Raw genomic sequence first — 23,538 nt, 5'->3', positions numbered from 1 at the left:
ATCAGTTTAACATCTGTGTTAGGACTAGTGTGAATTAACAGTCAATTTCAATTAAAAAATAAAACTAAATAACTGATTAGTTTGGTCAAAAATTCTTATATTTAATGCCTAAATGAGCTGTCTCACTGTGTGGACATTACCCCGACACCAAAACAATCTCCGGATGAAAGTGGTCCTTATTTGATCAGGATTAAAAAAACAAAGTGGTCCTTAGTAGCTAAAGGTAGCTAGCTCCTCTTCCTCTTCCTCTTCCTCTTAAATGCGCCTAGCTCAATGCATGACTCAGCTTTTGGCTTGTACTACCTCCGTGATGCCTAATTTGGTAAAAAGTAATGTATCCATTTTTGGCTTTGGTTGGAGAAAACAAACACAGGTAGTAGATGGGGTGGTCTCTTGCAAATACATTGTTGTTTGGCTCTGCTCTTTCAGACAGCACCCTATGTCTGTGTCTGTGCGTGACCTAAGAACCATGATGTACCAACCACCATCATTAGATTTTTTTTTTTTTTTTTTTTTTTTTTTGCTAACACGTCACCTACTTGTCAGGTCACAAATTGGCACTTCTGAATTAATACCATGGGAGATGGATCACTCCAATGTGGAGATGCAACAAATAATATATTTAACTCCTTGTTTTCTTTCGATACTAATAATTGAAAAAAGAAAGCAGAAAGAAGCGCCAAAAGAGACTGAGAAAAGTCTTCCAATCAGGTGAGATAATTTTGGATTTGTTTCAATTGAATTGAGATCTGTTTCAATTAAATTATCTGTGTATCTACTTGTTTGTCACCAATATGAGGTGAATAAGGACATGGCTCCTTATCTAGATATATATTCAGGGGAGGGGAGGAGGGGAGGAGGGGAATAAGCTTTAATGTTGACATGAGAAACAACCTTGATCACTAATCAAATGCTTCCAGTGATCACTGAGTGTTAATATTGCGGAGGTCAAGATCAATCACCTCTGGGATTATGTTTAACAGGAACAAGTGAGTTGAAGGGAGCCGAAGGACGAGCTCAATGTAAACCTTTCTTTCGAGATAGTTACGTAATCCTAGATTATCTCATATCTTAGTTAGTGCTAATAAACTTAATTAAGACTGCAAGAAAGCAAGCAAGTCGGTTGGTCTCTGCCTCTGGAGTGTTCTAATGAAGTCCACCTGTCCTCGGGTTGAATAGTAGTCACAAATGGGTACTAAGTTGTTCTCATCCAAAAAGAAGACAAAAAACCTTTTTGGGGAAAATGACAAGTGTCGCTGCCAAGTAAGTGAGTGCATAGTCACCGGCGGGGGCCCACCTCCCCTGTTTCTTGTTTAGGTGGCCATCAAGGAATAGTGCTCACACGTCACACGTCACACGTGAAGGTTTAACGGTGGTGATATTAATACAACGAAACGAAAGTAATTATACTATCCGTGAAACAAGGATAGCTTACTGGGGAATTAGTCATAATTACACTTAGATTCCGAACTAAACCCACCCCTCATTTTCTTTCATTGTGACGTATTGATTCCTTAACCACGACAAACTTTTAAAATACCTATTTTATTAGTTTCTAATTAAAAAAATATTATATTATTATCACATAACCAATATTAGGCTTGAGTTTTTGACCATTATCTTACAAGAAAAAAAAAAATAAAGAATACAATTTAGCATAAATGTTTTTCATTAATACTGTATACCAAAAAAAAAAAAAAGGTAAGGAGGTGCATATAAAAATAACTACCAACTCAAGGGGTTTTAATGTAGTTATCCTAAGAAATTTATCTTCAATGGAGATTAATAAAGTTGGATTTGGCTCATGGCATTGGTGAAGAGCCCCATTCTCCTATCGATTACAAAATCTTCTCTTATTAATAATGCTACTAAAAATATTTTTTTATTAGTACCACTATTTGGCCTCCTTGGTGTAAGATTTCTTTTAAATATTGTACTATTTTCCAGCAAGAATCTACTTTAATTCCCCAAATATCTCTATCAATATAATTTATATTTTTAGTTAAAGAATTACTAAATATATAATATTATAGTCTCACTTGACCCCCCCCCCCCAATGCCTAAGAATTATTCTAGGCTGTACTGGACCAGGCCTCCAAATTCTATATTTCAGAATTTTGAGCGATCAAAGAGAAAAGTGACTATTTAATGTGCCAATTATATTGGTGTATGCTTCGTTAATCATTTGTGCACTATACGTTTGGCGGTCATGGAACAATGGCCTTTGATAGACGTTCCAAAAAGTGACAAGAAAGAAAAGAAAGAGAGGAAGAAGAAGAACATGAGCTAAAAGAAAATATGATCTTGATCTTGAGGTCTGTGTCTCTAATCTTGATTTATAAGTTATCCCATTTCATAGCCTTATCCTTTTTATCTTGTCAGAGTGGAATAAGATAAAGAGAGTACTGCAAAATACCCTAGCTCTCCAGATGTAGACAAAAAACCAACATCGACTACTCTTACTCCGAAAGCAAAACAAATAAAAAGTACCTTGAACTCGAAGGCGATCGATTTGCCATGCATGTGGGGCCACTAACCTCAGCCTTGCCATCATTGACAGAAACCCGCAGATGAAATGAAATGCTCCTGTGAGATGTGTGTGTGTGTGTGTGTGTGTGTGTGTGTGTGTGTGTGTGTGTGTGTGTGAGAGAGAGAGAGAGAGAGAGAGCTATAATCTAATATTATATGGTCTCTATTGGGCCACAATGTAAATGATAAGATTCTCAGCTAATTAAGAGATGGCAAGGGAAAGTAGTAATGATTTGGTAGCCATTTTTTTCTTCCCTTCGCAAGCCACCCATGTATGCATGCATCCTCGGAGCACTATTTTACACTACTGAGCATTTGAACCTCGGGGGACCTGAGTCTTAAACTAGACCACGACTACCTTAGATATGATCATCATTATAAGCCCTTGCAAGGTTGATTTAGTAGAAAAGTAAACCTATTCCAGTTCGTGTTGTTGTTGGGCTAGTTAAACATATTCGATCTAAAATCTACACAGCTATCTAACTCTTCCATGCATGATCATTTCCCTCAGCAGCGAGAGCTAAATTCAACTAAGAACATCTTCCTGAGCTCTGACCTTTTGGGATGGAGTTTGGGCTTAATTTTTTTTTCCAACTTTTGCTGCAAGTGGTTAACAGATTTTTTTTTCAAATCCAGCCGTCAATATATATGTGGAACTTAGAAGGTGCAAAGGAATATCATGATGGAAGTGTTGATTTTAAGAAAAGAGAGTTTGATGAACACCATCCTTATTCTTTATCGGACAAAGGTTTTACAAAAATTATGATGGACTATTAACTCCCATCTTATTTCTGATCAATCGATGAAAGGACATACTATCTCTTCAGGAATTTTATGGCCTTCGAGCAAGCTTGTCGTCCATATGGGGAATCACATGGCATCTTATGTTTGCTAGCTCTCATAGCTATCCTCCTTTGAATTGCCTGAAGATGTCTCACCAAGGAGAGAATTACTGTAGAGTTTTACATTATTATAAGTCTGTACACCATGAACAATATACCCAAATAGATGAGTTATAAATTTATTTACAAGACTACATGACTTTTAGTCTAAATAGATGTCATTTACAGTTTTTTACACATATACAGAAATAGTTGTCTGAATTAGAGACTTTTTATTAACATAAATAGTTTTACCTATGACTGCTTTTGGGTAATTAACCTCCTTTAGTTTGTAAATCATTTATCTAGGTATAATGCTTGGTGTATATACCTAAAATATTAAAAAAACTCATTAATGTACACCAACCAGGTAGGAGCCTACTAGGTAATACTTATTAGGTACTAGGTAATGATGGAGAGGCTGCAAAATCTTTGTCAAAAGCTAGGTGAAAGCATCATCTTTGATTACAACGATGGACTATTTTCCAAATCCTCTACCTTCGAGCTTGGATAAACATTACCATAGTCGTTGGAATAAGATGGATGGTGTAACAATGGAAAATCCAAACCTAGAATAGATTTGGAGAGAAAAGAAAGGAGAAGAGGAGAAGAGGAGAGGATTTTGATGAATGTATTCTTTGTTGAATGATAAAAGGGCATTAGCCCTATTTATACAAAGTCATCATAAATTTAAATAGATAAATAAAATAAAATCAAATAATTATAATACCCCTCTTCAAACTCAAAGCGGATCATAAACTGAGAGTTTGCTAACTAAATACTTAAAACGCGGAAGAGGAAGTGACTTCACGAAGAAGTCGATAATCTGCTCCTCAGTGCTAAGACGATGGAGAGAAATGATGCCAGCTCGGTACTCCTAACGAGTGTAGTGCATATTGATTTCAATGTGCTTCGTCCACTCATGAAAAATAAGATTATTAGCGAGCTTCTTAGCACTATCATTGTCGACAGAAAGAGGAGTTAGGAGGGGCAATGGAACACCCATATCATTAAGGAGGCGACGGAGCCAAACAATCTCTTTAGTCACTATACACATAACATGATACTCTAACTCAGTACTAGAGAGAGACACCACATTTTATTTTTTGCTATGCCAGGAAATTAGGGAGTCTCCCAGAAACATGCAGAAGCCAATAGTAGACTTTCAATCAGACTTGTCGCCAGCATAGTCTGCATTGGAATAAGCTCGCAGAGCTAAAATGGAAGTCGATGGCATGAAAAGAGAGCGGATAATAGTGCCACGAAGATATCGAAGAATACGAATAAGAGCATCATAGTGGGCAGTTCGAGGAGCCTGCATGAACTGAGTGGCAAGGCTAACTATATGAGAGATATTAGGCCAGATAGATGAGTGCCCTGACCAGCTGACGATATCTAGTCGGATCTGGAAGAAGCTGACTATCATCGGGCTGAAGCTTCACATGAAGCTCGACTCGGGTAGCAGCGGGACGAATGTCAGTGATAGTAGTATGACTGAGAATGTCTGTAATATACTTCTACTGCGATAGCAAAAAACCATAAGATGACTGAGCAATTTTGATACCTAGAAAGTATCGAAGAGGACCAAGGTCCTTCATCTCAAACTGACTTTAAAGATGCTGCTGAAGAGAGCGAATCCTGACCGAGTCATCTCCGATGATAATCATATCATTGACATACAGAATGATCCGACCCTGAGCAGAAAACCGCAAAAACATAGATGGCTCAGATGGACTCTCCTGAAATTCGTAGGCTGTGAGAACGCTACGAAATCGATCAAACTAGGCAAGAGGAGCCTGCTTGAGCCCATAGATAGCTCGTTGTAGTTGACAGGATGTGACCGGGGGAAGGGGGAAACTAGGTGGAGGATCCATGTACATGTCCTCGTCAAGAAGACCATGAAGAAAAGCATTCTTCACATCCATCTGATGAAGAGGTCACTGGCGACTGGAAGAAACAACAAGAATAGTACGGACATAGGTCATCCGGGCAACAGGAGCAAAGGTCTCCTCGTAGTCTATCCCGTATTCCTGAGTAAAGCCCCGAGCAACCAAACGAGCTTTGTACTTAGCAATGGATCCATCCCAAGTATGTCGAGCCCCTAGCAACTGACATGCACGATGTCGGGTGGGCGGGGGACAACATCCCAAGTATGTATTTGCTGAAGGGCCTGAAGCTCATCTGTCATAGCCTGCTACCACTCTGGAACCTGGACGGCCTCACGATATGACATGGGTTGAGGGATGGAGTGGATGGCTGCAAGAAAGGTGAGAAATTGGGGAGAGTATGTAGCGGAAGACATCAAAATATCATACCAATCGAGAGGGCGATGCTCATGCTCTGGATAACGATGAGCAGGTGCAGGAGCCGTCACAGTAAAGGATAGGATGGTCAGAGGGATACTACCTATAGAGGGAGGCTCAACTGTAGGAGGGGGACTCGACCTACGAGTGTAGAAGTATGGAAAATTCGTCATGGGAGGGGGGTAATACTTTGAAAGAGCTAGAACCTCAGCGAGAAAGCAGTTTGTAGTTGTAGGTGGAAGTGATAGTAAATGAGTGTCAATGGATAGAGGAGTATCAAGCAAGTTGGGGGCAGATGGTTGGGCTAAGGTATGGACATCTGAGGGGATGGAAGATAGGATAGATGTAAGAAGATCTAGAAAAGATAAGTCTGAGGGAGCCAAAGTATCGGAGGTGAAAAAATATATCTCTTCTAGAAAAGTGACATGATGTGATATCCTTAAACGACAAGCATAAGTGTCATAATAACGATAGCCTTTATACTCAGGACTATATCCTAGAAAGAAGCATTTAGCTACACAAGGGGACAACTTGTTGCATTCACCCAGAAGAAGAAGAACAAAACAGGTGCACCCAAAGACACGAAGATGACCATAAGATGGTGAAGTACCATAGAGACGCTCGTACAGGGTCACACCACCAAAAATTGAAGATGGAATTCGATTGATTAGATAGAGAGCAGTAAGAAGGGCCTCAACCCAATAAGAACGAGGAACAGAAGCCTCAAAGAGAAGAGCACGAGTGGTCTCAAGAAGATGACGATGCTTTCGTTCGGCAATACCATTTTGAGCATGGGTATAGGGACATGACTGTTGAGGTAGAGTGCCGGTAGAAGCATGAATAGAACGAAACTCAGAGTACTCCCGAGCACCGTCAGATCGAAAGATCTTAATAGATCGATCGAACTGAGTACGAACCATAGAAGAGAAATCACGATATATCTGACATACCTTAGAACGCTGACGCATAAGGTAAATCCAAATGAAATGAGAGAAATCATCAATAAAATATACATAATAGAGAAAAACAAGACCAGAAGAAAGGGGGGCAGGACACCAAATGTCAAAGTGCACAAGATTGAAAGGTGAATCAGAGATACTTTCACTAAGAGGAAAAGAAAGAGCCTGATGTTTTGCCAACCTACAGCCAGTACAAGGAGACAAAAAAAAATAACTATTGTCTAAGGATCCAGACTTGGATAATGTGATACGATTCAAATTTCACCGATGTCGTCTCGAGCATGGATATACTTTAGGGATGTCTTTGTCTCTTATTTTAGTGTTTAATTCTTAAAAAAATAAGTTTTATGTATGTCGCGTTCGAACGCAGGTGGAGTGCGTTCGAACGCGCTTGTGAACGTCTGCATCAGGTTCGCACATTTAGAGAGTGCGAAATGTGAGTTCGAACGCGCCTAGGAACGCCTGCATCACGTTTGCACATCTAGAGAAGTGCAAAATATGTGTGTTCGAACGCGATCGGGCGCGTTCGAACGCGGTCAACGAAAATGTACTGTTTAGGATTAATAATTGATATTTTTGAATTGTTTGGTTAGCCTCTAAAGGTGTGGATGGCAACCATAAAATTATTATTGATGAATTGAGTTTTTGCCTTACCTCCTTCGTCTTCTTCTCTCCCGTTCTCTCGTTCCTCGGCGACGCCGCTTCTAACCTCCCTCGACCGACCAATCACCCTAGTCCCTTAGGGGCGGCCCTCTCCTCCCCCTTCTTCCAATCTATCCATTACTTGCCCTAATCCTTCCATCACTCATAACCCTTCCACCACCATTTATTCACTGGTGCCACCCCATTAACGCCAGTCCACCATTATCCACCATCATCTAGGATCTCGTGCCTCCATCCACAAATTCTAAGACAAACTACCTGATGTTTGTCCACTAATTAGATGATATCTCGAGATCCCGACATTCGATTTGCCTAAAACTTAATTTGTTGGAAAGCTCTTTTCTGGGACTACAAGATATCAAAATTTCACATGACAGCGACACCTTGAGGGTGTTTCGAAATTTTTTTTTCTGACTTAGGCCTTCGTCAAACACCGGTAAACAGTGCTGTTAACCTTGACACGCTACCAAATAGATGTCAAATTTAGACAAGTCTGCTGAAAACTTGAGGGCTCGACATAATGGACTTTCGTCGAACATTTGGTGAGCAATTGCTGAAAATAGAATTGCTAAAGAATAAGAGCTCGACACTGACATTTTGTCGAACATTATGTGGGCACTTGCTGGAAACCAATTCTGCTACTGTGCTGTTGCTGCATTTGACACACAACTTTTGTCGAACACCTGGTGAGCGAAAATTTTGAATAGTGTTGCTGAATGAAAGAGCTGAGGATAAGTGAACTTCCGTCAAACACTTGATAGGCACTAGCTGAAAAATGGGTTGTTGTGCAGAAAAAGAGGGTTGTGGGCACTCTAACTTTCGTCAAACACTTGGTGGGCACTCGTTGAAAACAGTGCTGCTGGAAGAGATTGCGACTGTGGTGATGGTAAGGAGAGGAGCTCGCGCCAAGGGAGAAGCATAGTTGTGGCTGACTGCTGCTGCTGCCGCTGACTGTGGCTACTGCTGCTGCAATGGCGGTGGCTGCTGCTGCTGCAGCAGCAACAGTGGCTACTGCAGTGGTGGCTGTTGTAGACAAGATGTCGAAGCGAGAGGAAGAGGCTGCTGCAGAACTGTCGAGCTCGAAGAAGGTGAAGGAAAGAAAAAAAAAATCCAAAGAGAGTTTTTTTTTTTTTTTTTTGAGCAATGAGATAGAGGGAGATTGTTGGAGGAGAGATCTAATCTTAAGAAATGTCCCTAATAATCGGGAGGTTCTGATACTATGTAACAATAGAAGATCCAAACCTAGAATAGATTTGGAGAAAAGAGAAGAGGAGAAGAGGAGAGGATTTTGGTGAATGTATTTCTCGTTGAATGACAAAGAGCATTAGCCCTATTTATACAAAGTTACCATATATCTAAATAGATAAATAAAATAAAATCAAATAACTCTAATAGATGGCATGCGAAATTACGCAGGAGAGATGGAACTAGATAATGAGAATCTAAGTCAATCTAATCAAAATCAGTGGAAGGTAATAATAAATTGGTGAGACAATCCAAAGTAATCATGTAAACATGAAGAAGAATTTTTACATTAAAAAAAACCCATTCTGAGTAAAGGTGAAAATTATGAATCAAAACCAATGCATTATTAAATGTAGATATAACTTGTACTAAAGCTTGTGTTGTTTGATTCTCTTGAGTTATAGAGAATGTTGATGTAGATGAACAACTATGGGACCTCCAAGATCTTCACGTTGTAGCTTCGACAATGAAGTAAATCTTAGACAAAAACAACGTTGAAGAGATCTCCAAAAGCCTTGACAACAAAAATAACATTCATTTCTTTTATGTAGGTGATGAAAACATCTTCTAAACGGATTAGGAATATTTAAAATCCCCTTCAAATCTTTTTACATACGGTTTCAAAAGTTTGGATACTTTTTCGGCCATTACGAAGAGACCCATTGGGAATTCAAACTTTTACGAAAACTTCAAACAGCGAATACGGATTATTCATCGCACTCTATTTATCTCTTTTAATATTTTGGCAGATTTAACTTTTATTTTGTAAATGTTTTCTATCAAATATTGTGTCACACCTCATACATAATTAACTAGGAAAGATACATTATGAATATCTTTGCTTCGTCGCAAATTTTGTCAAGTACAAAATCAAACAGCATGGCTCCTTTTAGTGGCGGTGGCTGCAATTATCCTTTGTCCTCTGTTTTGTAGTAAAGCTATGTTATTCTGCACTATTTTATGTGCAAGAAGTGCATAGCCATTAATTAGCCAATGCAAGCCTTTTTCTAAACTTTTCTCATCAATGTAAGCCTTTCTTCATTCTAATTTTCATATCTTTGTGACATATTTGAATGAATGACATGCGCATTCTAATTTTCGTTCTACCTCTTGGTTATTGAGAGCGACTTTATTGCCATCAATGTAATAAATCATACTTCTAGTACTAGCTAGTAAGTATTTATTTAATTATTTCAAGATTTGTCTTAGATGATCACTGGCATATCATCATATATATTAACATGCCATTACCTTAAGGCTCTGCAGGTAATTCATCTCCATTCTCAAAGTTAACAAACCAATCGCAGTTCTTCCCGTATCAATACAAGAAACAGAGAAAGGGAGAGTCTTCAATCAAACGAAGTATATAAGAGGCTCCAACTTTATAACGAGTACGCAAGCAAGTATTCATAGATATTAACGTCCTAGTAGTTCCCGCGCAAGCCATAGCATCTACCTCAGGTAGCAAATTTGTAGGGTCTCTCGCCGACCCAATTCCCCGGCGGGTAATACGAGCAGGCCATTATGACCCCGTCGCCGCTGCACTCGACGCGCGCGCAGCCGACGTGCGTCGTGCCATTCCACACGAGCTGCGTGAAGTGGCCGCACTGCTTGCCGGCGGCGCACGAGTTGGCGTCCGGGTTGTAGAACTCCTTCTCGCTGGCCCAGCTGTTGATGGCGTCCGACGGCCGCCAGTCGAACCCGCTCCCCCAGAATAGGTTCTCGCCGTAGGGCCCGTTGGAGTGGAAGATGGTGCAGCCGGAGTCGCGCAGGTGGCTGGACCACCGCCGTGCGTAGCGCGTCAGCCGCGAGTCCCACTTGTAGGGGTGCTCCCCGTACGCGGCGCGGACTTGGTTGTGGGAGCTGAGGAATTCGGTGTGGATGTGCTGGTATGGGGTCAGCGTGGCTTGCAGCGGCGGCCCTCTGACGGCGATGTTGATTGCGGCGCTGACGCCGACGTCGACCCTGGGTTTCTGGCTGGGGAGGGGAGGGAGTAAAGTTTGGGAGGAGAGGGGAATGGAGGAGAAAAGGAAGAAGAGGGGGATAAAGACGTTGATAGGGGAAGACAAGTATTGTGAGGGACTCGCCATCCCTCTTGGCTAAAGTGGTGGAGAGGAGAGGAGGGAAGAATGGTGAACGGTTTTGAGTTCTTGTGGGGGAATTAATGGAGATGGTGAAGTGGTGGGAGGGAAAGGGGAAAGAGGAAGGTAAAACGGTTGGGGGTTGACGACAAGGATTTAGTTTAGCCCGGGAAATGTGGGTGTTGACCAGTTTGACTCCTAACCGCTGAATGTGGACAGGTTTGGGAAATTGGATAGGAAAAGAACGATACGAGGGCTTAATTGCAACAGCCTGCAATTTTATTTAGCTTCGGTTGTAGGAAAGTTTCAAAGTTGGTTACTTGAGTTACCTGGCATTCACAGTGACTTATGGGGCTTGATTCGCAAAATTCGAATCCGATTGGCTAATTTTAAATGGATCTGGATTTCGATCCATTGTCGTACTATAGATCCGAAACCCAACTAAATATCCTCCTCAGCCGCTATGCCCGTTACGGAAGCGCAAACGCCTCCACAAATCCGGAAGCTCATGTCTTTGTCGCGACATTATTCTCGACCGCTCATTCCTCATCCTCATAAGCACGCACGCTATGTGCTCGACGCTATGCTTCTGAGAGAGCGTGTTAGATGGCTCTCAACGTTCTCTCTCCCTCTATGTATCATTTCTCTCACAGTTTTAGATGTCCGTCTAATAATACCAACTCTCTGATCCTCCTCCTTAGCAGATGCAACTCAGATTTCTCATCTGCTAATAACCTCTGCTTCTTTTCTACTCCATCTATCATCAATTCTTGTTCTATAAGAGCTTATTCTACCAACAAAGATCCCCTGAGCACGGAGAAGTCTGGTCTTGGTTTTCTTGATGATGACTTGTTGAGGCAGCTCTCTGCCGCAAAGGATGCCGATCAAGTTTTGGAGATTGTTATGGAGTTGAAAGGGAGTAAGAATTGTGCTTCCATGGAGACATGTGATTGTAATTCCATCATTGCAGCAGCATTTGATCGAGGAAACGTTGAATTAGCACTATCGTTGTTTGATGCTATGCGGTCGCGAATTGCCCAAGGTGGAATCCTTTTCTTTTTCTTTCATCGAGTTTTGTGATGTTTCAGAGGATTAAGATTGAAGTATTTGATAAATTTAGATGATCCAGATTGATACTTCCATTTAATGAGTTTGTTTTTTTTTCTTCCTATTTTTGTGAACATTAGATGGGAATGATGGCAAGATTTTGTTGAAGTGGTCCAGGCCGGATGTGCGCACATATGCATTGCTTGTTCGTGGACTGGCAGCTTCCTTGCATGTGTCGGGTGCGATTAGTATAATTGACTATGTTTCTCGGGTGGGAGTATCTTCACGGGAGGAGGTAAGTCTTCTTTTCCTTTTTTGTGCTTCCACATTTAGGAAATTTTTATTGTTCTTTATTAAATTGTGATCACCGTAGAACCTTACTGCCGCTGCTATCCAGTCTCTTTCTCTCTCTGCCCCTTCCTCTGTTTCCCTCCTCCTCTGGTTCTTTCATCGCTTTCCCTTGCTTCCCTCTCCCTCTTACCTAGCACAATGTTCTAGCACTGACAGATAGCTAGCAGTCCTAGCAAAAGGTTGTAATACCTATAGTACGCACCAGTGCCAGTGGCACTTAATTCCTTGCGTGCAGCCTTAATTATTTTAATGAATTGGCTGATAGAGGCATAGAGGTCATTTTGGTATTCAAAGCAATGACCTTGCATCAACAAGATTGTCTGCCTGCTATGCACATCAAAGTTGAGAATACACAGCCTTTTAGGTCTAAGTTATTTCTAGAAAATTACTTGCTAGGATGCCATTTTACACTCATATAAATTGAAAAAAGAAATATTTTTCAAAAAAGGAAATACAATAGCAAGACTTCAGAATTAGAAAAAGAAAATGTAGTTACATGGCCAAGCAACTACTGTTTACTAATTCTTTTACGTTTATATGCTTTTATATTTCATTACAATTACTACCTTTTCGATTTTATTATCAGATAAACTATTGCTGCAAGTCTTTATGTATCTTGTTAAATATCTTTAGTCTAATAAGGTATTAATGCAATTTTGTTACCACATTGCTCCTTTTCATTATCTTATAGCTGCCATTTGGGATGATTGTTCGATGTCCGAAGTGTATGATAGCAATTGCTGTCGCACAACCTCAAGATGGAACTCAAGTATGCTACCAATCTCGTAAGCTGTCACTCCACTATCTTAACTATCAGTAGGATGAAGAATATTCTTGTATGGCATATTTCTCAGAAAATGATATATTATGTTTTAAGCATCTGATAACAACTATCGACTGCTAAATTTTTTGATTAGCTTGTAGATGCATAGTTGATTGTGTTGCATGGAGCTATGAATCATTTTAGAAATTTGTATAACTGATTGAATTATAATTAATATTCTCGATACAACCTATATTTGTTGTTCTTACATACATGGTAATCTATTCTCCTGAGTTTCATGAGGCTAAACTGCAATCAACAATGTAGACTACTCTACTGGCCAATTGGCCTCTTATTGTTCATGGAAGTCCTACTATCTTGGATTTTTTTTTGATAAGATGAGCTGCATTGAACTAAAAATACCTGTCACCTTTTAATTAGGTAGGCCGTCAAGGTACAACAGACTACACGGATTCTGCTTTTCCTTTTATATCTCTCTTTTTGTTGGTTTTGACGTAGGCCAACCTCATCCCACATTTTTACCTGGTTCCCAACCTTACTTGGTGGCTATTGATGAAAGCCAAGCCCATGTCCGAAATCAAATCACGTTCAGAGGCTTGCCTGTCCCCTCTTTGGTCGAGTTGGTCCTGCTACATTATGCCCCTTTAGCGGTCTGAGTTGCTTCAGTCGATGGTGGAGTGAGGTTCACCCTTGGTGGGGTTTGCAACGATAGTGGGTCTTTTGGTTGGCTCGAAGCCGAAGGGTCCTCCACCTGCTTCTCTTTCGTTTTGTTTGCGAAGGGTTGGCACACTCTTCTAAGGTTAGGTTTTGCATGCTTTTGGGTTTCCTGATATGGGAGGCTATTATGCATGTCATTGTCTCCCCTCATAAATCCTAATTGCATCTAGCCTCAGTTAGGGGGATTAACTAAGATTGGCGATTTCACATCAATCCTAATCTTGAAAGACCCTCATGTCCATTTCCTTAATTGCTGATCTTGACCCTAGTCAGAGTCAGCCCCGGTGTTCATCGATCCTACTCTATCAACCCTGCTATTGTCTCTTAGTTAGCGTCCCTGCCCTTGTTTGGTACCTCTCGAAGGAGCATTCCTTCGCGGCCATCGTTGAAACATGAACCACGGCCCATAGGTGGTCCTTTGAACCCCCGCTTGTTTAGCCTTTGGTTCGTCTAACCTGACTTTTTCTCCGGTTGATGGAGCTTAGCCGTCTCTTTTTTGGTCTCCGAGCATGCCTCCATCTTGTGTCCCACCTATCTACAGGTTGAAACAGTATGCATGGATATTCTCATACACCACTTTTTGGTCTAGGTTGTTTGCCTTCAGTTCCAACCAAACCTGAAATTCTATACTCTAATTAGATGAACACTACTAATGAGACAATTTATGAATTAAAAGATGAGAATAAAGCATGCACAAACAATACAAATTTTAATGTGGAAAAACTATTTATTAATTAAGAGTGAAAAAATTATGTGTCTCTTCTATGAGATAAAATAAAGCACTATAAATTTAGCAGTTACAAGATACAAATTGATTGTTATTATCCACAATTGTCACGATAGTGTTTTGCTTGATTCTCCTTCAATATACCGCCTCTTGTGCTTAGTTTATAACTTTGTTGACCCTTGAGGCAATCTCAAGTACCTTTCCATTTTCTTTAAGCCCGGTGAGATATTAATAGATCTGGTAAAATTCTCTAATTAAGAATATTAATTGGTAGACTAAGTGAGTATAGGATGACACCAATATCTTCAAGCTTCAAGCATCTCTAAGAGCATCTCTCCCTTCTCTTTAGTGTAGCTCCATGTAGCCTCTAAAGGTGTGCCTCACCTTTTTCAAGTTTCCCTTTTATATCTAGAGATAGCCTTTAGAAAGCCCTAATTTGAATTAATAAAAGCCAACTTAATAAAATCGTTCGAACAGCTTGAATTTCAGCCAATCGTATTCCAAAAATCCTATTCGAATGGGTATCCAATATTCAAAGTCTTCAGCAATTCGTTCGAATATCTTTTCTACATTGGATACAGTGAGCTCTTAGGAAAATCTCGTTTGAATGTCTTTCCCACATTAAACACAATGAGTTCTTTTGAGAAACTCGTTCGAACGTTTTTCCCACATTGGATAGCCATTTGTCTCTTGCCATGCATATCATGTTCAAACGAGATAGCACTCCGAAAAACTATTCGAACAGATTTTTAACACTTACGAAAATATGCTCCGCGGGAGAAATTGTTTGATGGATTCATCCCGTCTGAATGAAAATCTTCTTTGCCTTTAAAGATGTGCTTTTGAATCTAACAAGTTATAACTCATATGGTTTTTGTTTTGTCACAAATTTGTTAATTACAACTGCTAATAAAATCGTCGTTTTGAGTGGCTTCTTCAGGTTGACCTCCACACAAACTCTCGCAAACCGGCTGCGGGTGTGATCCAACATTGTCTTACTCTTAATGGTTTGTCAAAATTCGTTGCTACTGGTGTGAGGGCTTCTAATTCCCATATTCCTTGGGCAAATTGTGTAGATGGATGCAAATCGAAGCCGTAGTGAAGATATCTGGCGATGGCCGAAAGTTATTTCACCAAGGAATTAGGTTGAGCACCATTCCTTGCATAGTCCAAGGACCATTAATTAGGGCATAGTTTAGGTCATCCTCCCACTCGAAACGGAAGGCGTAGAATCCTTTCTTTATATCTGAAATTGAGAACTTGTCAATCCCATTCCATAGCCTTGCCAGAATGCTGTTCAACCTGATGAGAGGGATCCCCCTCACTAGGAACCTACCAAACAGTGTTGGCTTCCACCTCTCTCTACATGCCTTCATCCAATATGACACAATCATCCGTTTGGTTTTTGAACTTAGCTAAGATCTCTTCTGGAATGTGCTCTGGTGCCGAGTGGGTCTGCTGATTTCCTGCTGCTACTTCAGTCCAAGACTTTTTCAGTCCCTCCAGTCTGTCCTTAGCTGGCTTGGATGAGGACGCTTGTCAGAGAATCATATCTTCACTACCTGCTAGTGCTGGTGGATTTTTCCCTTCAGCACTGCTCATGGAAGCATCCCATGGGTGGTTGTTAGTTTTAATCCACTCAGAAGGGGTACTGTCTTATATTTCTTCCCTGGTAAATTGGCATCAATTTTTAGAAGGTTGACGTCAGGTTGGAAGCTGATCACGAATATCTGGAATTTTTTTGGAGTCTTTTCAATCTTTGAATTGTGCTCTTGCCAAGCCCATATTGTTGGAAGTAATATTGGATGACAATCATTTGGATAATAATCTGTACTTACAAACTGCAAGGTGTAACATAGAATTATTATTTTTTCATGAATCCAGGTTACCTATATATATGTGAATGACCTATGTGAATTCTCTATTTTGCTTGCATTCTGTTTATCATTATTTTTTTTTTGTTAATGTAAATTCAGTCCTACTGATTTCTCTATTCTGCAGTTGATGAACTAATAGTCACAAACAAGATCATCATACTTTATTAATTTGCTGTTTACCAACGATCAGCATGTAAACAGAAAGAAATGAGGAGAGTGTAAGGTTTACTTTTGTCCTTCTAGTGCTATACCCATTTGTTAGTCAAAGATAAACTTAGTTTGCACGAAAATGTGAAGGGAAGATGAAAGAATAAGGACCAGATGTCCTACCAGAAGCTAATATATAGTATCTATTAAAAGTCCTGTGATTTAGCAGGTTGGCTTCTTCTATGCTTTATCTTAAGACGAATATATCTTTGGTGGACAAGTACTTTTTTTGTTAGATGTTATACATGAATCATTATGCTTGCACACCTCTGTATAAATTTTTTTTATGATCTTTATCAGGTTGCTTCTTGTTCCAAGTGTCGGTACCAATATGAACTTGTATCTGGAGATATAGTTAATATTGATTCGGAAGAAGTTAGGTAAGTAGCACATTCTTTTATTGACAACAATCCTGTTGTATTTTCTTTTCCTTTTTACACCATGGATGTTTCTTTGTATGATAATCCACTGTTATATGTCTGACAGCTGGTTATCAACCTACAATTATTGAGCTGCCATGTCCTGTCTTTGACTCAGAACTCGTTAGTAACAAAAATATAATTGTTTACAAATGATAATCTATCTTAGCTGCAGCCTTCTATATGCAGTGAGAAAATACACTCGTTAGAACAATTATTTCAACCCTATTATCCATATTGCCAATTTATTCTTCTTTTAAAATATGTAAGCCTCAGTTCATATGCTTCTCCCTCACATACACACTAGCACAACATAACATGATGTGATAGGAGCTATTGATCTTTTCATCTGACTTTGTTTAGATGTTCTGTTTTCTACAAGTTAATTGACCTGTTAATTTCTTTGTTCTATCAAAGTGATGCTTTACATTTTGCTTATTCCTTTGCTAGTAAATATGATGTTGATTCTGCAACATTCACTTCTCTAAGGATCTACTCCTGCCGAACGCAGCAAGGACACTCCAGCTTGGGAGAGGGCTTTAAGGTTTCTAAAAGTAATGAAAGATGATGTCCCTGCTGCTCTGCATTCAATTGTGGTACACTTCTCGACAAATATTTTCTTCTTTACTCTTTTGATCGTTTTGGACCAAATGTTTAGATGTTTCACTATTCTACTTTCCCTTAATCAAGCAAGAAGCCTAGATAGACCTACATCAAATTGAAATTATGATGTTCAAAATTGTAATCCTTGCTTTTTAGAATTTGATTCATGATGAATAAAATCAATCCATAAGGGAGTCTATTAAAGTGATGGAAACAACCTTAAGACTTTTTCGGTAGCCCATTGAAATTTAAGCTTCAGATATAACATTTACTAACTAGCCTTCAAGTCAATTTCTGTGTAACACCCCCAGTTACATACTTTTGGAGTACCTGAAAAACATGTAAAATAAATTATCTAAAAATAAACTCCGTGTGTCCATATTGACGTGGAGAGTAACTTATAAAACACAACTGAACCATTAATAGAATTAATATTCATTCTGTGAATTACTAATCACATATTATTTATGTGACAGTGCATGTCCGAGATTAAATAGTAAATTTTTTTAAAATTATCAACACCCTTTTCCTTTTGGAAAGATGATTTTTTAAGTGGCTCTGGTCACCATTTCCAGCGATTTATTTCTCTAAGATGTGCAGGTTCGCAGTCCTACAGGGACAGCTCGCACACACAGGTTTGCTACCAAGACAACAGAACTTCCTGCGCAAGAAGGAGAAAGAGTAACCATTTCCTTGGCAGCTCCATCAAATGTTTACCGTGAAATGGGTCCATTCAGGCTAAACACACAATATCCTGGGTTTAGACCTGGGGAACCCATGAGTCTTACAAATCACACTAACGGACAGGTGTCAGAACTGTTGAGAGATACCATTAAGAACAGTGGTTCATTTTTGCTAAACCCATATGTCTTATTTCCTTCGCTTGCTTTTCTGGCTACTGGAGATGCTGCTGCCTCATTCATTGACCCAAGCCTTCCTAGACTCATTTCAGCCACTGTTATTGCATCAGTTACCGTTGGGACCGCTGTAAACCTAGTTGTTCTTCCAGAATTGCGTAAGGTAACTTTTCTTTCAGTTACCTTTTGTAGTTTGGTTTATATTAACTAGTGCCTTTCTGATGGATTTAGCATCTTGATTTGTATTTGATGAAATAACTAGTCAATTTTTGCCACTATGTTTGCATTTGTTCAGACTTCAGACATTTCCCTGCTCCTTTGGGTACTCCCTGCTCTATTTAATGATATCCATCTGTTAGTTATAGGCTTATAGAAGCATTAGTAAGCAGCTGAAACACAAGTGGATTACCCTTGTTTACAAAAAGATGCTTCAGTTGATGTCTCCTTGAATGTTCACCGCGAGTTTATTACAGCTCATTGGATCCCATTTTGATTCATTAAGACAAATGCATACGAACGGGCAAAGTGAGCATATGTTCACTTTAGAAGTTATTAATATACTTTACAAGGACATTTGGGGTGTTCAAGAGCTAGTAATATATGAAGAGTGAAGATGAATTGATAAAATTGCTTATGTTGACTAGAGAAGCAACAGTAGAGATGCCTAAATGTATGAAGAGATTGTCCTATTCCTTTATTCTGAACCTATAATTTAGGGTTTAGGGTTTCTTTTAAAGCCAAATTCTAGTAAAAAGAATTAGCCTCCAGTACAAATGCCCATTGAATTTGATTTTGGAGTTAAAATTTAAAATTCTCACAAAACAAAGATACTAATTTTGGATACTAATCAATTTTACTGTTAGTACATGAGATAGCTGGTCATCTGTTTAAAGTGGTCATCTATTAGTGATCAGTACTAACACATGAATATTTTGATCTATGACCAAGGTGATATCATATAGTCAGGTGAAATTTGGACAGTACTCTAGGTACTTTGGTGTAGAGAGCATTGTTCATTTCTTTACACAGTACTAGGTTTGTGAGTAGTATCAAACTCAACATTAGGACACTTAAATCTAATAAAAGATTGGAAAAAGGAGACCCAACTCACTGGATCATGTATATATGTAATTAGTTCTTCAATGTTTCAATCAATTTAACAAAGGATGGTTGGCTTTTTTATTCATTAGGAAAAAGAAAATTGCTTCACATATTTGCTTATACCGGCCTTTTCAGTTACACTGTTTTTTTTTTCTTTTGTCAGCTTCCTCAGAGGACCATTGATGTTGTTGCTCTCAAGCAGCAGCTTTTAGCTCAATATGACTTGCTGCAGACGCGCATCAAGGACCTAAGACAGACTGCTGAAAAGGAGGTTTGGTTTTTCTGTTTTGTAGTATTTTACAAAGTAAAATTCAATGAAAAGAATCCTTATAAGTGGACCTAAATTTGGGAGCTTTCCTTAAAGGTGTGGATGTTGGCTAGAATGTGCCAGTTGGAGAACAAAATAGTTGCAGTGGGGGAACCATCTTACCGGTAACATCACATGGGCCTTTCTTAATTCATAGATGTGCACTAACTTAATATTAGGAAATATATATCTGGTGTCAACTTATTATTCCATAAGTAATTAACTTTTGACAATCCATTGTTGGTTGTCTAAAGCACTTGCTTTTTCTAGTGCTCGACGAGAAAGAATCAAAAAGGCGCAGGAGAGCTTGGAAAGTGCCCTTTTGGCAAAGATCGAGTTAATTGATGGCTATGCAAAAGTAGGTTTCAAGAGTATTAATGCAACATCCAGTTTGACAAGGAACTTTTATTTCTAATCCAAATTTTTTATATTCCAGATATCTTCAATGATTGAAATTGAAGTGGAAATGGACTCTGATGTTCTTGCTGCTGAAGCAGCGAGCAGTGCTGTGAGTAGCTAGTGAAAACTCTTTAGTTGTCTGTCTGATCTAATGCTAGTATAGGGAGCAAAGGTTTTCTCTTGCATGATCACAATATTAGAATCTTCAACTGGGTTAACTGCATTATTGCAGGAAAGAATATCAGAACAAATACAACAGATTATGGAGATAGACAACCTTGAAGAGGCAAGTGTTCTTGTTCTTGAGTGTTAGCTTGACCTTCAAATTAATGTTTTGTTATTAATCTCTTATTTGACCTGTAATTTATCTAGCGATGGCGTATACAAGCTGAGGCAAATGATGAAGTAGAAAGGCTTCTCAGTTCTCAACCATTGTCTACTGAGCGTGTTTAATTAAATCGTGGTAACAGATCGTGTTATTTACCATTCTTAATACTTTTCATCTTTCTAGATACTTGTGAAGTTCCTTGGACCTCTCAATCTCTCTGTAGATTTCTGTTTATGTTTTTTTTAAAATTTTTTTTCATGCTCAGCTATCTTTTGGATTATTCTATACAATGTTGCCAAAATTCTTGTATTCCAGATATCCTCAATGATTGAAATTAAATTAGAATTGGGCTCTGATGTTCTTGCTGCTAAAATCTGTTTGGATGAAGAAATGGTAATAAATGAAGTGTTTCTTACCCCAAAACAACATTTACTTGCTATATCGTATCTTTTTTATACATTACCTCTAGATGTTTCTTTAGGTTATATTTATGTAACAATTATACCTACCTCAATTCTCTGTTTCCCCTTTCAGGTATGTGGTAGCCATACTTTATATCTGTAAAATTTAATTTCTCCACATTTTTCTCCTACATATCTGTTTTTGTACAAACAAATTATGTTGATTCCTTCATGATCATCATGTCTACTAATTTCATTTTTCTTTTCCTACCATATAGGTCCTTCAATATCACACTTACTCAGAATGGTGCAAATACACAGTATCACGTACAAGCGTCAACGAATGATACCATTCTTTCCCCGTTATGTATATGAGTGGTGGAGATGGAATGAACCAGAAACACAGCGATTTGAAGCAAATTGCAGCACAAATCCATTAGAGATGCAGCTGTTGATCCTTATGGACTATTGCAACAGAAATGGCAGGAGTTATGTCCATCTAGCAGCAGAACTGGATGTTTCTTTCGATGATCATAGCATTCTAACTACGTATCGAAGTGTTGAATAACTGTGTCTCTAACCGCGACTAATACTCGATAAATCCAGCAGATTATTATTTCGTGTTGCTATCTCATAATTTCACTTTTCTTTATCCTTTGTCCCTAGACAACAATTTTCTTTAGTGACTTTCATCTGTCTTTCTTAAAAATGATTTCTTTCTTCTATAATATCAGTTTCAGAATTGGCTATTTCCTCCCACCACTTCGTGCTTTTCTTGATATTGTGCTGATGATTCCGCAAGTTTTTGGATCCAGTGGTATAAACAAATCCTGTGCGGGAAAAAGCATAATAGTTTGATCTCATGGTTCCATGATTTAAATAGATGCAATTGTGTGCTTATCTATTTAGTCATAAATATAAGTCATAAGGAATTTTGTGAAGGTTCCAAGTCAAATTAGACTACTTTAATTTCACCATCCCCTTAAGCACTGGTACAAAGGAGTTGAAAAAAAGAAAAAAAAAATCATTGGAGGACTGCCATTGTTTCATTAGTATAAACATTTTTATGAATAATATTCATAACTACCATTAATAGTACTCTAATAGACTGTTAGAAGAATTGTCATTAGAGAAAAGCAAACATAGATCCCCAGAAAAAGATTTCAAGAGGTCAAACATCTATTCAGAAATTGAAAATATTTGTCAGAGTGCCTAATATCAAACAAGTATATAAGACTCAAGAATCTTACTAATAAATACAAAAATTACTTCACTATGAAGTTAGTCAACTATACTAAATATTCAAATATCCAACCTTTAGCTTAACTCCGAAGTACCAAGCGATGGAAGAAAAGGGTCTTACTTCTATAAACAAAAAAAGGCAGTAACTTTTTACAAAAAACTCCTCTAAGAATTTTTTTTGTCAAAAAAAAAGAGAGGGTATACATTATACAAGAATACAAGACGGTGGTATACATGCCCTAAAACTTTTACATAAATAATTATACTTACAAAGCTTGTGTCACGTTATGATGTTCACCACCAAATTTTGCATGTGAGGACTTGCCTATCTAATTGCTCATAATTTTATTTTATATTTAGACAAGCACAAGAATTAGTGGATGGAATCAACATGTGTACGCTGCAGTTGGACGTGGGATCCACAAACCACCTTCACAGCAACAAGTGTATAGGAATAATATAATACTTCGAGGATCTAATTCGGAAATTCAAGATGAAAATTTTCTTTTGTTTATTTAAAGAATATATTCTACCTCTTAATCAATCATTCGATAGAATTACTCTTCTTTTTTGTATATCTACCGCAATCTACGTGCGTTCGCAACTACTCTTCTTTGTCGTTGCTAAAGGTAATCCCCTCTCCATCGCCTAATCATTATTAATTGGTAATGACCCTAAGATATTTTCTCAAACAAGCATCCCCCCCAACCCCCCCAAAACTTTTTAAATTCTGCGCCATTTTCACACATAAGCCCCTCCAATTTTAGATAATTAGGTAAACAAAAGCCTAATTGACCGGCCGTTGATTTGTATGAATTCCACGCAATTTGGATAGTGACATTAATTACACACACACACACAAACAAAACAAAAAAAAAAGTTTATTATTTCATCATAGGAAACACACTACTCGTCTGACCTCCAAAAGTATAATGCGTATAAAACCCCCTTCCTATGTTGACGGTCACATGAATTGTGACGTCTATTGAAGTCCATTTAATAATAATAGAAAAAGGTCATTAATGTTTCCCGCGTCTACTAGAAACGGACCACGGCCAAATCTAAATAGGATACCGCTATTGGATTTTTAACGTGTCGTCCGAGTCAGCGTTGGTCGGTTGATGCATTCATCGTCTCAAAGCCTCCTTTATTGAAATTTCTAAGGAGTTCGGCAAAGCTCAGGACTTCCATTTCCTTGACCTGAACTTTGCCTCATGTCACAAGGAAAGTACACCTTAAAAAGTATAATGCCAAAGTAGACCTTGGGATTCGAGAGTACTCTTCTTTATTCCTCCTTTTATATATATATATATATATATATATATATGGATTCGTTTATACTCCAATTTATTTATTTTCCTTTCGAAAGGAATGACTAAAAGGAGATTCGTTTAGAGCAGAGCATCATACAACTATTCTAACTATTCCCTTGGTTGCAAGTTGTGTACTGGGGGGAAATTATTTCCAATGGCTTCCCCTCCTCAAGATACCCATTTCTTTCCTAAAACCC

At 38.7% G+C, this 23,538-nt stretch overlaps 2 protein-coding genes across 3 annotated transcripts; one reads left to right on the top strand and one right to left on the bottom strand.

Annotated features, from left to right (window-relative positions):
• Positions 1-9,827: 9,827 nt before the first annotated feature.
• Positions 9,828-10,723, bottom strand: LOC140789461 (pathogenesis-related protein PRB1-3-like). Its single transcript, XM_073139170.1, has one exon. The coding sequence runs from the start codon at positions 10,668-10,670 to the stop codon at positions 10,038-10,040; it is 633 nt and encodes a 210-aa protein (XP_072995271.1). The 5' UTR covers positions 10,671-10,723; the 3' UTR covers positions 9,828-10,037.
• Positions 10,724-11,169: 446 nt separating this feature from the next.
• On the top strand, positions 11,170-21,514 carry LOC140789472 (uncharacterized). Of its 2 annotated transcripts, none has more exons than XR_012109185.1 (13): positions 11,170-11,703; positions 11,849-12,003; positions 12,751-12,828; positions 16,672-16,751; positions 17,302-17,386; positions 17,994-18,413; positions 19,515-19,622; positions 19,716-19,783; positions 19,913-20,016; positions 20,095-20,166; positions 20,290-20,343; positions 20,430-20,520; positions 21,065-21,514. XR_012109185.1 is itself a non-coding variant. In XM_073139184.1 (13 exons), exons 1-12 carry the CDS (start codon positions 11,268-11,270, stop codon positions 20,508-20,510), a joined length of 1,725 nt encoding a protein of 574 aa, XP_072995285.1. In that variant the 5' UTR covers positions 11,175-11,267; the 3' UTR covers positions 20,511-20,520; positions 21,065-21,514. The 2 variants fall into 2 exon arrangements, 1 of the variants encoding a protein (XP_072995285.1); XM_073139184.1 differs by having other exon boundaries at positions 11,175-11,703; positions 19,929-20,016.
• The last annotated feature ends 2,024 nt before the right edge of the window (positions 21,515-23,538 follow it).

Source organism: Typha latifolia, chromosome 5, assembly GCF_019914945.1.
Source record: "Typha latifolia isolate L0001 chromosome 5, TyphaL0001v2, whole genome shotgun sequence".
Taxonomy (NCBI): Eukaryota; Viridiplantae; Streptophyta; class Magnoliopsida; order Poales; family Typhaceae; genus Typha; species Typha latifolia.
This window is presented reverse-complemented; position numbering and strand designations above follow the sequence as displayed.